Source organism: Echinops telfairi, unplaced genomic scaffold, assembly GCF_000313985.2.
Source record: "Echinops telfairi isolate 266 unplaced genomic scaffold, ASM31398v2 ScPeMD7_2010;HRSCAF=2546, whole genome shotgun sequence".
Lineage (NCBI taxonomy): Eukaryota > Metazoa > Chordata > Mammalia > Afrosoricida > Tenrecidae > Echinops > Echinops telfairi.
Window position 1 is genome coordinate 22,133,235 of NW_022105908.1, and position 14,869 is coordinate 22,148,103.

Below are 14,869 nucleotides of genomic sequence, written 5' to 3' on the forward strand. Positions count from 1 at the left end.
TTGTTTTGTATACACTGAGTCATAATCTACAGTGAAGCCAAAATCTTTAATCCTCAGCAAGTGCTTCCAGTATTTCACCTTACTGGTGAAGCACTCACTAGTCTGCTGAGAAATGTGGAAGATGGGTAACTAGTCGACCAACTGGAAGAGATCCCTATTTATATCCATTCCAAAGAAAGGTGATCCCACAGAATGTGAAAATTAGCAAACAATATCATTAATATCACATGCAAGTAGAACTTTGCTGAAGATCATTCAACAATGGTTGCAGCTCTACATTTACAGAGTTGCCAGAAATTCAAGCTGGATTCAGAAGAGGGCGTGGAACACGGGATATCACTGCTGATATCAGGTGAATCTTGGCTCAAAGTAGAGAATACTAGGAAAATATTTATGCTTTATTGACTGTGCAAGTGCATGTGAATCATAACCGGTTATGGATAGCGTTGAAAAGAATGGGAATTCCAGAACACTCCCATGTGCTCTTGTGGAACCTTTATGGGGATCAAGGGGCAGTCATTTGAACAGAACAAGGGCATACTTCATGGTTTGAAATCAGAAAAAGTGTAAGCCACGGGTGTATCCTCTCGCCGTACTTCAGTCAGTCTGTATGCTGAGCAAATAATCCAAGAAGCTGGACCATGAAGAACTCAGCATCAGGACCGGAGGAAGGTTTATTACCTTTGTTATTCACATGACACAACTTTGCTGAAAGTGAGGGGGGAAATGACCGGGAGACTATGCCAATCTGGTCCTTGTCCACCAAAAGGATGTAAAAGCTCGCTGCCAATGCAGAGGATAATGGAGCCCTGGGATGGTTCTTTGACAGCTGGGCTGTGATTTCCAGTGGTTCAGCAGTTGTATAATAAAGTTGCCTTCCTCAGTTGTGTGATATAACAAAATAACAAATCTTAGTCTTGATGCCTGTGATCATTGTCCCATTTGGGAGTGAATCGTCCATTATGCTACTGAGGCAGGATTAAAATGCAATGTATCTTGAGTCCCCACCGTCCTACCTTTACCTTATTCACCAGACTTCCTGCCCTTAATTCAAGGCACACCCTTGCCTTGCTCAGGAGACTAACATCTTGAGGTTATGTCCTGCATCATTATACATACACATACACACGCAAAGGAGTACCCCCACCAAAAAATGGAATTTTTTTTTAACAAAATAACCTTATCACCCTCAGAGTACTCTCCATTACACTTAATACATTTGTCAGATCCGGGATTCTATTGTGGAAACAGTTTTCAAACATGTGTTTAGATGGCTGACAGTACCTCCCTTTTCCCCCCACCTCTCCTATGTCATCAAATCGCTGTCCTTTCATGTCCTTCTGCATTCATGGAAACCAGTCACATGTAGATGGCTGCATGAGCAGGTGCATTGTCATGGTGACAAAACCAGTCTCCCGCCTGCCACAAATCAGGCTTTTTTTGTTGTGCACTTTAAAAAAAAATCATTTTACTGCGGGCTCATACAACTCATCACAATCCATACATCAGTTGAATCAGGCATGCTTGTACATGTTGCCTTCATTCTTTTCTAAACATTTGCTTTCTATTGAGCCCTTGGTATCGGCTCTTTCTCCCTCCCCCCCACCCTCATAACCCCCTGATAGATTGTACATTGTTATTTTCATCCCTCACACCGCTCTTGCTGTTTCCCTTCCCCCATGTTTTCTGTTCCCCCCTGTACAGGGGTGTATGGTTATGTGTCGATCATTGTAATCGGGTCCCCTTTTCTCCCTTTGTCACACACTGTTATGCTATCTTTTCAGAACCTCTAAATAGAAAGCTTGATTAACAGTCTGACCTGCTGGAACAAACTACATGCACTTCGAGTTGACATTTTCATCCGTTCAGGAAGTTGACGGACATCCAGAACAAGGTTTGTCATCAATCGACATTTCACCTTTATTGAAATGAGAAAACCATTCGTACACTTGATTTTTTTTCCCATAACGCTGTCCATATAAGCGGTATTCAACATCACGACTGTTTCTGCAGCTTTTTTCCCCCCGAGCAGGAAAAAAAAAATTCACAGCCACATGCTGTTCTCTTCAGTCAGCCATCACAAAAAAACGAGGTTTGAGCAAAATTGCTTTTATGAAAAAGTGACCAGAGAGAACCTTCCCAGGTGATGCCACTGGGTGCACTAACTCAGAGGGAGTTGCTGGGTGCTCGCCTAGTGAGAAATGATTAATACTAAAGCTCTACCCAGCAGAGCTTTTTCTAGTTGTTGTTTTTTGGCACCCCCTTGCATGAATGCTCCTCCTCTTACTCTGGATCTTGCATTTTGCTCATCAGCATCTGACTTCCAGCAGCCTCTGTCGTCTGGCCTGATTCATAGTCTCCACAGCCTTTTGAGCCAGCTGCTACCTGATGATTTGGATTCATCAGCACCTGTAAACACGTGAGTCGGGAGGAATCTCTCACCTGACATTTGAACCATGGATTTGAGCCTCCACAATAGTGTAAACCATTTCCCTACCCTTTACAGGGAAGGTGTGAGTCAGAATCTGCCAGAAGGCATTAGGTTTGGGGGCTTTATAGCAAGGAGAATGGCTTATTAAAAAAGCAACAACAACAAAAAAATCCCCACTTTCACAAAGAAAGGCCTAGAACCAGGTGGCCTCACTATCAGTCTACCTAGCTTTGAGGACAAATCCATAATACCAATTCTTAACAAACTACCAACCATTTGTTAAGGCGATTCTATCCTGTCTATAGATCTACAGATCTATAACTGTCCTGGCACCCTGTTGCACATCATTTTAACTCTGAATGTGAGGGTTGGCTTTTGGGCTCTATTGCTTTGATCTGTATGAACTGTCCTTAAGCCAGTATCATGCTGTCTTGATTAACGCAGCTTTGTAAGTTTTGAATTGAGTAGAAGAGGAACATTTCCTAACTCTTTCCCATGCGGCCAGTATTACATGTATACTAAAACTGGACAAAGATCACAAGAAAATAAAATTACAGTCACTATCTCTTATGAAAAGCTTTTTTTAAAAAACCCTCCAGAATATTAGCAATTTTAATACAGCAATATATTAAAATGGATTATACAAGGGGGCTCAAAAAGTTCATGGAAAATGGAATTTGCCACCAGGGCTCTTGAATGGTTAATGGTGCAATACGTCCCCCACAAACACAGACTACCGTCCATCAGGAATAAGGCAAGGATGCCTGCTGCCAGCACCGTGGATATTCTAACCTGGACAATTAGGCAAGAAAATGAAATAAAAACTTTCAGTTTGGATAGGAAGAAATAAACCATTTGCATACATACTCTTGTATGTAGAAAACCCTATGGAATCCACTAAAAATCTTAGAACTTCATCAAATTTACAAGAGTTGGGGGTCAATATCTAAAACCCCACCGTATAAGCATTTACCCAAGTGCCAAGTTCAGGGATTGAGGAAAGGAAATGAGACCCAGGGAACAAGTGGGGTGAATGAGGGCACATTATAATCAAGGAGTCATGTAAAACTAATGATCTGCTTTAAAAACCTTCACATAGTTGGCAGTAGAAACTAATGAGGGGGAAAAAATCAATTGTACAAGGGGGCTTCAAAAAGTGTGTGGGGAAAATGGAATTGAAAATGATGGCATTTTCAGTTGCGGCGGGACTGCGAGCGTGACTCAGCTGCCTCCCGCGTTGCCCGCGCCATTGCCTCTGCGGCACCAGGATAGGGAGAAGAAGAACACCAGGCGCATCGCGCTGACTGGCCGGGCCGATGGCAGTGTCATCGAGTTCGAAATCAAGAGGCACACGCCGCTGAGCAAGCTGATGGTGTCGCCCCGTGAGCGACAGGGCTTGCCAATAAGATGGATGAGATTCAGGTTTGACGGACAGCCAATCTACGAAACAGACACCCGCCCAGCTGGAGATGACGTATCCCAGCAGCAGAAGGGCTGCCCTCGGGTGGCTGGAGGCCCCTTGGGATGTGGCCTCTGGGCACCGTCCCACACCCGTGTCACCTGCCCTTGCATTTGCGATCAGGGGTAAACACAAAGGCGTCTGCAGAAACTCGGGGACAGTCACCAAATTACTTGTCTCTGACATACTTTGAGAGCGACCCAACATTATTTCTGCAGGGATTAACCTACAACCGAAATAGAATTTGCTGTCTTTGTTTAGGGAAACTGCGTTGCGAGGCTTGTGGGGCTTGTTTTGTGATTATATCCCTTTCCTGTAACACTTTGGCTTCAAACATGTAACCTGCCTGTCTGTTTTCAGTCTGTTGGCCCAGCTGTGGCCCCAGCTGTGTGGTCTCCGCTCCCCACACTGTTGCAGCCAAGCATGTAGGTGGCTCCTGTGCGCATGCGCACTGCTTTCGGTGCCGCGCCTGCGCAGCTGTTTGTGGGGCCTGGTGGGGATGGAAGAGGATTTCACTGGCTGCTTGTTGCAGGCACAGTTTATTACATTTTAAACACAGGTTGCAAATGTAAGCTTTGTTCATCATCGGGTAAAGTCAAAGGGCAGATACTAAAATGCTGCTTCAAAGGCAAACAAGGGACACCGTGGGGCTCTTCCCTAGTGTGTCCCCGCAGGGCTCTGGGCCTAGAGTCGCCAGCACCACTGCTCAGGGCCTGTCCATCGGTGCTGCGGCAACCATTGCAAATGGGCTGCTCCCCTTTTATTCATGTAGGAGATAACCGTGGCCACAGTCCCCTTCCGTGGTCTCAGTTCTTCCGGTATGTGTTTCTGCTGCGTAATCATGGTCTCTGTCGGAAAAGGTAACATTAAGGATTGCTGAACTTGCCCTTGCGTTGTGTTTCCCAGCTACTTCGGAGTGTGGGGACAGAGAAAGCCCATAGACAGATGACTTCGTGTTAGTCTCCTGGATTTTTGCTGTGCTGCTTTCCAAAGACAGATCGAATCTATAGCCACTAGGACGGTGATTCAGTTCTGCGAACTATTTGGGGATCTCTACCAATTACAGAGTCTCCCTATGCTGCCTATTGCCCTTTAGTAAGGAAGGGTTATTGCTGCTTGACGGCCATTCTCCGCTTTGCGTCTTCACCTGGCGGTGTGACGTGATCCTTCATCTCTTGCTTGTGTGAAATCTTGCTAAGAATCTTCCTGTTTCCATTGCAGTTTGCTATGTGGCAGGGGTGGGGTGTTTGTTGGCTCTGTTGCGCTTCTTCACCAGTTTGTACATTATTTATTGTCCTTTGCTATCATAAACAGAAAATATAGTTTTGGTATTCTGCCAGAGAAAAAAAGAGGAAAACAATGGAATTTTTTCATGAAGTGTTTGAAGCCCCCTTATAGGCCTGCACGAAACCAAGCCCACTGCTGCTGAGTCTCCTGACTCACAGCAACCCAATAGGCCAGAGTGGAACTGGTCCTCAGGTTTCCTCAGACCAACTATTTATGAGAGCACACAGCCTTATCTGTCTCCCTTGGAGCACTCGATGGGCTTGAACCACTGACGTGCGCTTAATGGATGAAAGCACGGGGGCTCCTGGGAGCAATTGAAACCAAAACAGTGGAAAGGACAAAACATCGGGAGTAATAAGTAACAAAATGGTAATATCAGAGATGTTCATGGATTGTCAGACATTATAGAGGCAGCAATATGCTTCAATGTCCCAGCAAATGGTGCCGGGACAAGTGGATAGCCACAGGGAAAAGACTGAATTGAGACCCCCTGTCTTAGTTACCTTGTGCTGCTTTAACGACCTGCCACAATTGGATGGCTTTACAAAGCATCTACTTTCCCAGAGTTCAGGAGGCAAGAAGGTGCTCATCCTTGAGGAAGACTCTCTCTTGCCCCTTCTGCTTCTACTCCTGGATGATCATGGCTGTCTTCATTTGGCATGGTATTGATCTCGTGCTCGCGCTTGCTTGCTTGCTTGATCTGCTCTTTTTATATCTCAAAAGAGATTGGTGTGAGATACGTTAAACATGCATACTGCCTCCTTAACATAACAGAAAAAACCCATTCCCAAATGGGATTATAACCAAAGACCTAGGGATTAGGGTTTATAACACAGGGACCAGTCCCTGGAGAAGGACATCGTGCTTGGTCACGTGGAAGGGCAGCAAAAAAGAGGAAGACCCCGAAGAGATGGATTGACACTGTGGCTACGGCAATGGGCTCAGGCATAGGAACGATTGTACGGATGGTGCAGGCCTGTTCAGGGTTTTGTTCTGTTGTGCAGAGAGGGTCGCTATGTGGGTCCATGACACCTAATAACAACAACAACTCAATCTGCAACAATTGAAATCAAATTAAGAACAAATTTACTAACTAGCGGTCCAGCTCCTACACCAAAAACTGAAACTTAACTGCCATCAGGGATGCCGACTCATAGGGACCCTGTAGGACAAGGTAAACTCACTGCCTCTGTGAGTTTCCAAGACTCTCTTTACAGGAGGAGAAAGCACCATTTTTGTCCCAAAGAGCAGCTGGTGGTTGCAATTAGCAGCCCAACATGTAATCACTCTGTCACTAGGGCTCCTTTCAGTTCATACATGCATTTATGCCACACAAAATGTGTTTAAACATGTCTCTGAGATCAGTACAGGAGCCCCCCTGGTGGCATAGTAGCTACACATCAGGCTGTAGACTGCTAGGGGACACTGGGGGTGAGGTGGCAGGATTGGGGTATGGAGTGAGCCTAATAAGGGTGGCATTGATGGAGTGACGACACAATTTTGGGGAGGTAGTATGAATCAAAGTATTTAGGGAATGACACAGTGAATTGAAAAATAAAGGGATTTTTAAAAAGGGAAATATAGAACCAATAATACAAGACCACGGAGGCTTTAGGGTCTAATAAGGGCATAATTGTGGGAATGAAATATTGGAATTTGGAGTAAAAAGAGGAGCCCCAAAGTTGATGGTATGAAAAGGGTCATGATATTGCACATCAGTGTATAACATTTGAGGAACAAGATGATTTGGCTTGGGGAGTAGTCTATGAGGGGATTCATTGAAGGAATGATACTGAGCAATCTATCCTGGGTAGTCACTGAGGTACTATAGAATAAGGGATCATAAGGCTATGTGAATCGGTAAACAATGGGACTGTGTTTGGGGAGCACCTGATTAGGTACTGGGATTCATTGGGTAGTCAATAAAGGGAGGTTGATGAAACATTCGCGATTGAAAGCTGGAAATACAGTGATGAGTACATATGTGGTGGCACCTTGGAGATCTAATTTTGGAGAACAGTGCCACTGGTTTTCTTAGGGCTTTTAAGCACACACGGACATGGGGGCAGTGGGTGTCTTAAGGTGCCACTCAAAGTATGGAGGACAAGATACTAAGCAAGTTGTGATAAGGGGGAAGTCCTGGTGGGGCAGTGATTATGTAGTGGACTGCTCACCTCGAGGACAGCAGTTTGAAACCACCAGGCACTTCTCAGGAGGGAAAAAATGGGGCTTTCTGTTGCTGCAAAGAACAGAAACCCACAGAGGCAGTTCTACCCTGTCTTACAGGGTCTTACAAGGTCACTCACCGTGAGTCGGAATCCACTCAAAGGCAGCGAGTTTGGTAAATTGAGTGATAAGGGATTGTGGAAGCTGGAACAGGGAAACCACAGGGAATAATGCTGAAAACAATGCGCTTATCTCAAAGTCTAGAGTTTAAGGGGGTGGGGGGCTGAGTCAAAAGTAAAGCACACTAGAATCAATCTCAACTCAGAATGGCAGGGCAGAAAGACCTCCGAAGGGTTTGCACGATTGTAATCTTTCATCAAAGATGACCGTCTTTCTCTCTCAGAGCAGCTAGCAGGTTCAAACAGTCCACCTTCCCCTTAGCGTGGAGTGCTTAGCCACTGCACTGCCAGGGCTGCGTCACCTGAGGGGCTGTTCTGGGGCAGAAATGCCTCGATAATAAAGGCAAGTGGGGACCGTAGACTGAGAGGCAATGGGATGGGGGCACGCTTGCTGTTGGGGGACAGTCGGGATGGATCCTGGCCTGGTGCAGAGGCCTGATATGGAGAAAGGTGACGCTGGTCAGTGGGGATGCTAGACCTTAGCATGCGGGGGAGGGAAATGAAGTCTGTCTGGGAGAGACTCCAGGGCATGCTGTGAAGATAACCGGGAGAAGATTAGGTCTGTTGGTGGGACCCAATGCATGGGTGGGAATTAACGAAGAGTTGAAAAAGGAGTGAAGGAAACGGAAAACAAGCGTGATTTATTCCATCAGAGGCACCACCATTACAGACATTCTGAATATGCGGTGCTAGAACAATGCGTGTATTCATTTTACATCGGAGAGTAAACGGAGATGGCAGGTACGTGAATAACACTCCACGGTGGGTTCTGGTTCGAGGCTGCTTCTCAGAGATGACAAACCCGTAAGGTCATTTTCCAAAACACGCTTTTCAGTATCAGATCCCAACTGGCTTCATCTTGGGACTCACCGCTCCGAAGGGGCTCCTCACCAGGATGAAGCCCCCTCTTGCCCCGACAGCAGCCTCCAAGGACACCCCTCTCGCCCACCGCCGCGAGTAGCCCCAGTCTTATTCCACATTCTGAGTCCGAGTCCCGGGAGGTCTGCAGCCGCAGGCCCCACGTCGTTCAGGACACATCTAGCTGTCCGGCATCCTGACAGGACAGCTCCGCAGAGGTGGCAACGCCTAAGGCAGGAAAAACACGAGGAGGGGGTCAGCCCGAGAATCGTGCGGCCCGTGCCCAGCACCGCAAACGCCACTCACCGCCTCCTGCGCTCCTGCGCCAGCCGCTGCGCGCTCCTGTCGGCCGCTTCAGCGCTCCGAGTCTGGGGCGCGCCGACTCTGGCACCGAGCAGGCTCTCCTTGGGCGCCGAGCAGCGAGCATCACGGCCCATCCCGGGCCACGGCATCCACCCTCCCCGCGTGGCCCTCAGTAGAAGGCTGTGGGCTTGGGTCTGGATCCTTTCTAACAGAAGGCTGGGTTGCTGTGCGTTGCCCCAAACACAAAATGAATAAGGTTCCCTGCTGGTGTGTGTCCAAGCTCACAAAGTGGTAGGACCCAGGGACATCACAAACGAGGTTCGATTGCACCCCAAGATTCCAAGAATGACCCCGGAAACAGCCAAGTGCTAACAGCGCCCGCACGCCATGCCGAAAGCTAGGTGGAGGCGGAGTGGGGGTGGCGCCAGGACCTCCTAAACCCCTAATCATGAACTGCCGAGCCCTTTCCCCGCTCCCCTCCCCCTCGGTCCGTGCCCAGCCCACCCCAGCCCGCCAGGCGCCTTAGGCGAGCTGTAAATGGATGTAGGTGAAGATGCAGGAGGTAATGGAGAAGGCGATGGCCGCGTAGATGAAGATGGAGAGGTGCGGGAAGTGGTCGAGATAGCAGCCCTCGTCCAGCGGAGGCACGTCCTCCCGGGGCCTGGGGCGAGCGGCAGCCTCCCGGGGGCCTGGAGCCTTCGCGCCCGCGCGCCCACCAGCTTTTTCGGCCGCGGGCTGGGGCGCGAGGACAGCGGCCAGCTTCTCCGGGGCCTGCTGACCAAACAGGCCTTCGGAGCTGGGGTCTTGGTCGGGGCGAATCTGCTCGGAGCCCCGGGGTTTGCGGAGGAAGGGTCCGGCAGCCATGGGTGGGGAGCGCTGGAGGACCGTCGGTTTGGCTGGGGAAGAGAAGCGAGCCAGGGGCTCGGACCGCAGTGTGCAGTGCTCCGAGGCGCAGCGGTATTTCTAGCAGCTGGGCGGGGGCTCTCAGTGGAGACGCCGCCCCCTGCTCCTCCTTCCGCCCCCAGCCTGTTGCATAGGTTGGCTCCCGCAGTTCTTGCTCCCCAGCTCAGAAGTCTGGGAGACCTGGTTTGTTTCCAAGGTAACGGAGGCTGGGGGGAGGGGTGGGAGGAGGGCCTGGCGCATCCTGGGAACACGGAGGTCGGGGGGATCCAGTTGCGGATGGAATTTCTCCAGGGCTTTCCTTCTGCTTTTTAAAAATATATTTATTGTGGAGTCATTTTTTTCTTCATTTAAAATTTCACACCTTAAAATATATTGACTACACGATCTTTGGAGGCAGCACGTCAAACAAAAACGCTAACAAAATAAAAGCCTCCCAGTGTTCAGAGATCGCAAAGTTAAAGGGGTTGATGGATGCATTTCTCCTCGGCCTAAAACCTTCTTCCCCTCTCTCCATCTCTATCCCTAAAGGATCCCCTGGGTTTCACTAGCATTTCTCTTCTTGACCCTCATCGGTAAATTCAGCACCTCAGCCTTTAGAGAGGGGGTTGGGGGTGGTGGAGGGAGTGCAGTCTGCGGTCTGTGTAATGCAGCTTCAAGCACACTGCCATGCGTTGGTTCTGACTCACGGCGAGACCCTGTAGGATAGGGCAGAACTGCCCCTGTGAGTTTACGGGACTCTAAAACTGGAAGGGGAGCCGAAAGCCCCTGGCTTTCTCCCTCGGAGAGGCTGCTGGTTTTGAACTACTCACCTGGCAGTTAGCAGCCTAACGCTTAACCATGACACCACCAGGACTCTTTGTGGGCCGTATAATGTGCGGGGAAATCATCAAAACCAGCTCACATCACACTATCACCAGAGAAACAGTCCCAGGCATCACATTAGGGATTAGTTAGTTAAATGTTTGGCCAAATATAGCAGAGTTGATACTTTTGTATGGTCCGCTATAATGATGTTATAAATATCCAAATGGCCCCTGGCAGAAAAAGGTTCCCTACTCTGCTTTAGAGCATCTTACCTACAATGAGGAACAAGTGCTTTCAAAGACCAGCCTGGCCGAGCCCATTTGTTCCCCTACCCTGCTTGGTCCCTCTTGGGCACCCATCTGGCCCATCGCTGACTTCCCAGATGACTAATATGCCAGCATGTGAGGCACCACCATCTCCTGGCACCTGTGTCGCTCAGGAGGGTTCAAATGTGATAGATGCTTCCTGGTGAATTAGGAGGGAAAAAGCACTGACATTTGTTGGAGTCCTAGTGGTCTGGGGGAGGGGTGTCCATGGGCCTGTCAGTAGAAGTTTCCCAGGGAATTAATTCATCACCTCCTGCAACTGCAAAGCAGGAGCCCTGGTGGCATCATGGTTACAAGTTCAGCTGCTAATGGCAAGATCACTAGTTTGAAACCACCAGCTGCTCCACAGGTGAAAGACGGGGTTTTCTACTCCCACAAGAGCAGTTCCACCTTGTTGTAAAAAGTCACTATGAATCAGCATTGATGGGATGGCAGTGAGTTCGATTTGGTTTAGCAACTAAAAGGCTGGGACCTGGGTGCTGAAACAGTTACCAAGATGTATCATCTTTTCCGTTTACAGTGTTGTCTGAGCAGCCTCTCTCCATTTTTGCAGCACTGCCCCCTCATCACTCTATCTTCTAGCCATCTCTCCATCTTTCTGTATTACCAGGATACTATCTCTCTCTTCTTCATAGTGTTTACGTGGTGCTGTCTCTGTACACTTTTTGGCTCTGTTTTCCTCTACGTTAGTTGTATCCACAGCAGGAAAGACCTTATGCAAGGCAGAAATATAGTACCCTCTCCCTTTACCACCACACACACACACATTGTCCTTCCTTCTCTTTGCTTCCTTTTCCCTCAAAACATTGTGCTACTTGGCATTAACTGTGGTTTTTTAAAAATCATTTTATTGGGGGCTCTTATAGCTCTTATAACAATCCATACATCCATTGTGTCTAACACATTTGTACATATGTTGCCATCATCCTTTACAAAACACTTTCTTTCCACTTGAGCCCGTGTTTATTAGGTCCTCATTTTTTCCTCCCTCCCCGATTATGATTTTCATATCTTACACTGTCTGCTGTATCCCTTCACCCATGATTCTGTTGTCTGTCACCCTGGGTGGGTGGGGGTTATATGTCAATCATTGCTTTCGGTTCCCTCTTTCACCCTCTACCTTCCCCCTACCCTCATGGTATTACTACTTCTATTATTGTACCTGAGGGGTTTATCTGTCCTGGATTCCATGTGTAGAGAACTCTTGTCTGTACCAGTGTACCTGCTCTGGTCTTGTTGGATTTGTAAGGTAGAACTAGGGTCATGATAGTGGGGGAGAGGAAGCATTAAAGAACCAGAGGAATGTTTTGTCGGTGCTATCCTGCACACTGGTTCATCCCGACCTTGCGACCCTTCTGTGAAGGGATGTCCAATTGTCTACAGATGAGCTTTGGGTTTCCACTCCACCCCACCCCCCTTGAGTCTGGGCTCTTAAATTGAAGATAAACAAGCAGCCATCTAGCTGGAAAGCAACAAAGCTCACATGGAAGAAGCACACCAGTCTGTGTGATCAAGAGATGGCGATGGGATCAGGTTTCAGGCACCAGAAGACAGGCCTTAATGGTTTGTTTGATAGTTGTTTCTACCACTAGACGCCAAGGCCAAGGACTTCTTGCGCAGCCAGAGTCCAGCAGGTGCTCAGATAGTATTTGCTGAATGAGTGGCCATTGCCAGTATTCTCACAGAAGCTCATGGAATAAGAGCTTCTACTTGATGAGGCCATGGACAGCAGCAGACCCTCAAACACTGATGTTGGAAATGTCAAGTGGTGCTGCCACCTTGGAAAACAGTTTGGCAGTTTCTTAAAAACACAAACTTATCATCTGACCCATCAATTCCACTCCTAGGCAGCTATTCAAGAGAAATGGAAACACATGCCTGCATATACTAGTACGCAAATGATATAAGCATTATTAGTAATATGAGGGAGTGTAAAAAACCAACCAACCACTGGTACACATAAGAACTGGAGACATACCAGAGGGACTCCACAGAATCCAGCCCAGGAGAGTTGCTTAGCGGGAACTTCAACACAGCTGGAATGCAGGAGGAGCATCATAAAGATAAGTAGGTACAGACCCACAGGGTTTTGAGGGACTGGGGGCTTTTGGCTTACCTCAGTGGAAGCTGGCTGGGGCTTGACCTTGGCCCCGCCACTGTCTCTGCTGGAGCCGGGACCATTTAGAGCCCGTAAGAGGGATTGGTCTCAACACAGCCATAGTTTTCCCCCGCCTGCCTCTGGGCAGGGACTAGACCCTGGCAGCTCCACGGGCAGGAATCGGGGTTCAGCTAGATTGTTGCTTTTGTTTACATCTCTGCTCTCTGTTCCCCCACAGTCCTCGAGGTCTGCACAGGGGCTTTTTCTCGGCACAGCCACAGCTTGCCACCATCACCTTGGGGTGGGGATTAAAACCTCGCATCTCCACGGGCAGGGATCTGGGTTCAGCTACATTGTTGCCTTTGTTTCCATCTCTCCTCTCTGTCCCCCCACGGTCTTTGAGGGCTGTGCAGGGGCTTTTTCTCCACTTAGCTATGGCTTGCCACCGACCACTGCCTTGGGGCAGGGACTAAATCCTTGAAGCTCCACAGGCAGGAGCTGGACTCAGCTACATAGTTGCTTTTGTTTCCCTCTCCTCTATATTCCCACACAATCTAAACGGTCTTACTTTTTAATTTTTTTCTCCTCTTTGTCTCCTTCCTGTTCTCTCACACTCCACTGCTGACCTCCAGACCACTCCCCTTATCCTAGGGCATTTACGCCTGCACTACACCCAGCTAGGTGAGTTCCACCCTGTGTAGCTAGCCCGAGGCTAGGAAAGGCCCTGCTTTCCATCCAGGGGATACTTTGCCCAACTTATCACCGGGGAATTCCTGCCTGTGTACTTGGGGGCATAAGACAGCCCGGCCAACACTCATCAACATTCCAAGCTGTTGCAGAAACCTCTGCCCAACCTCTGCAATACCAAAGCAGGCAACCCACCAGCCTTCTGGGGCATTCCTCTGTTAAGGAAGCCACAGGAGGATAAAGTGGTAGGTTAATCCCATAGTAAAATTAGCTGTACGCAGTTCGAAGAAGCATTCCTACAAGTCTCCCAGAGAGAGCCAGTGCTCTTCAACTCCCTGTAAAATGACACCTGGCTCCTCTAAAACAATACAACACAAACAACCATCAGCCCCAACGACCTCAACGAAGAAACAGGAGAAACAAAAGGCAATGGCAGAAGATGTCCTGAACATAACGACATGCATAGAAGACGCAGACATTGAGCTGCCACAGAAAGAAAATTTCAAAATGCTGCTTGGAGTCATACAGGATATGAGGGAAACAATACAGAAAAAGGATGAAATGATAGAGGAGATAAGGCCATATACCAAAGGGAAATACAGGAGCCTAGGGAGGAGATAAAAACCAGTATCAGGAACATGGTCTTTGAGAATCGACTGGAGGAAGCAGAAAACCGACTGGAGGAAGCAGAGAACCGCATCAGTGACTTGGAGGACAGCCAAGCAGACTTTAATAAACATGAACAAAAATCTAATAAGATCATCAGAGAAGCTGAAGAAAACCTAAGAGCTATGTCTGATGCTATGAAGTGGAACAGCATTAGAGTTATTGGCTGACCGAAGGAAGACACAACATAGAAGTCATCTGCAACAATAGTGAGAGAGTTCTTGGAGGAAAAATTCCCCAGCTTAATGAATGAAAACCCGGCAACCATTCAGGAGGCTGAAAGAACACCAACTAGATGGAATCCCAAGAAGAAGTCACCAAGGCACATAATAGTTAAACTATCCAACTTTGTGGAAAAGGAGAAAATCATGAGAGCAGCTAGGGAAAAACAAGCAATCACATATAAAGGTTCCCAAATAAGAATATTCTCAGACCTATCAGCGGAAACTATAAAGAAGAGGAGAGAATGGAGTAACATATTCCAAAAATTGAAGGAAAACAACGCAAACCCAAGAATACTCTACCCAGCTAAATTATCGATCAAGAGAGATGGAGAAGTAAGCGGATTCCAGACAAGGGAAAACTCAAAGAATACGTTAGAACTAACCCAGCCCTACAAAAGATCCTTACCAACCCAGAATGGGCAGAAGAACAACACTCACCAAGCATAAATAAGAGACCGCCACATAGAACAACCTCACC

The 14,869-nt window shown here is 48.0% G+C and overlaps 1 protein-coding gene across 1 annotated transcript; it reads right to left on the reverse strand.

Annotated features, from left to right (window-relative positions):
- Positions 1-8,742: 8,742 nt before the first annotated feature.
- Positions 8,743-9,611, reverse strand: LOC105979824. The gene has a single exon (XM_013008195.2). It carries the CDS (start codon positions 9,545-9,547, stop codon positions 9,206-9,208), a length of 342 nt encoding a protein of 113 aa, XP_012863649.1. The 5' UTR covers positions 9,548-9,611; the 3' UTR covers positions 8,743-9,205.
- Positions 9,612-14,869: the final 5,258 nt, after the last annotated feature.

Excerpts from the sequence above, each read along its gene's own strand:
- LOC105979824 (XM_013008195.2), bottom strand. The coding sequence starts at position 9,547 with ATGGCTGCCGGACCCTTCCTCCGCAAACCCCGGGGCTCCGAGCAGATT.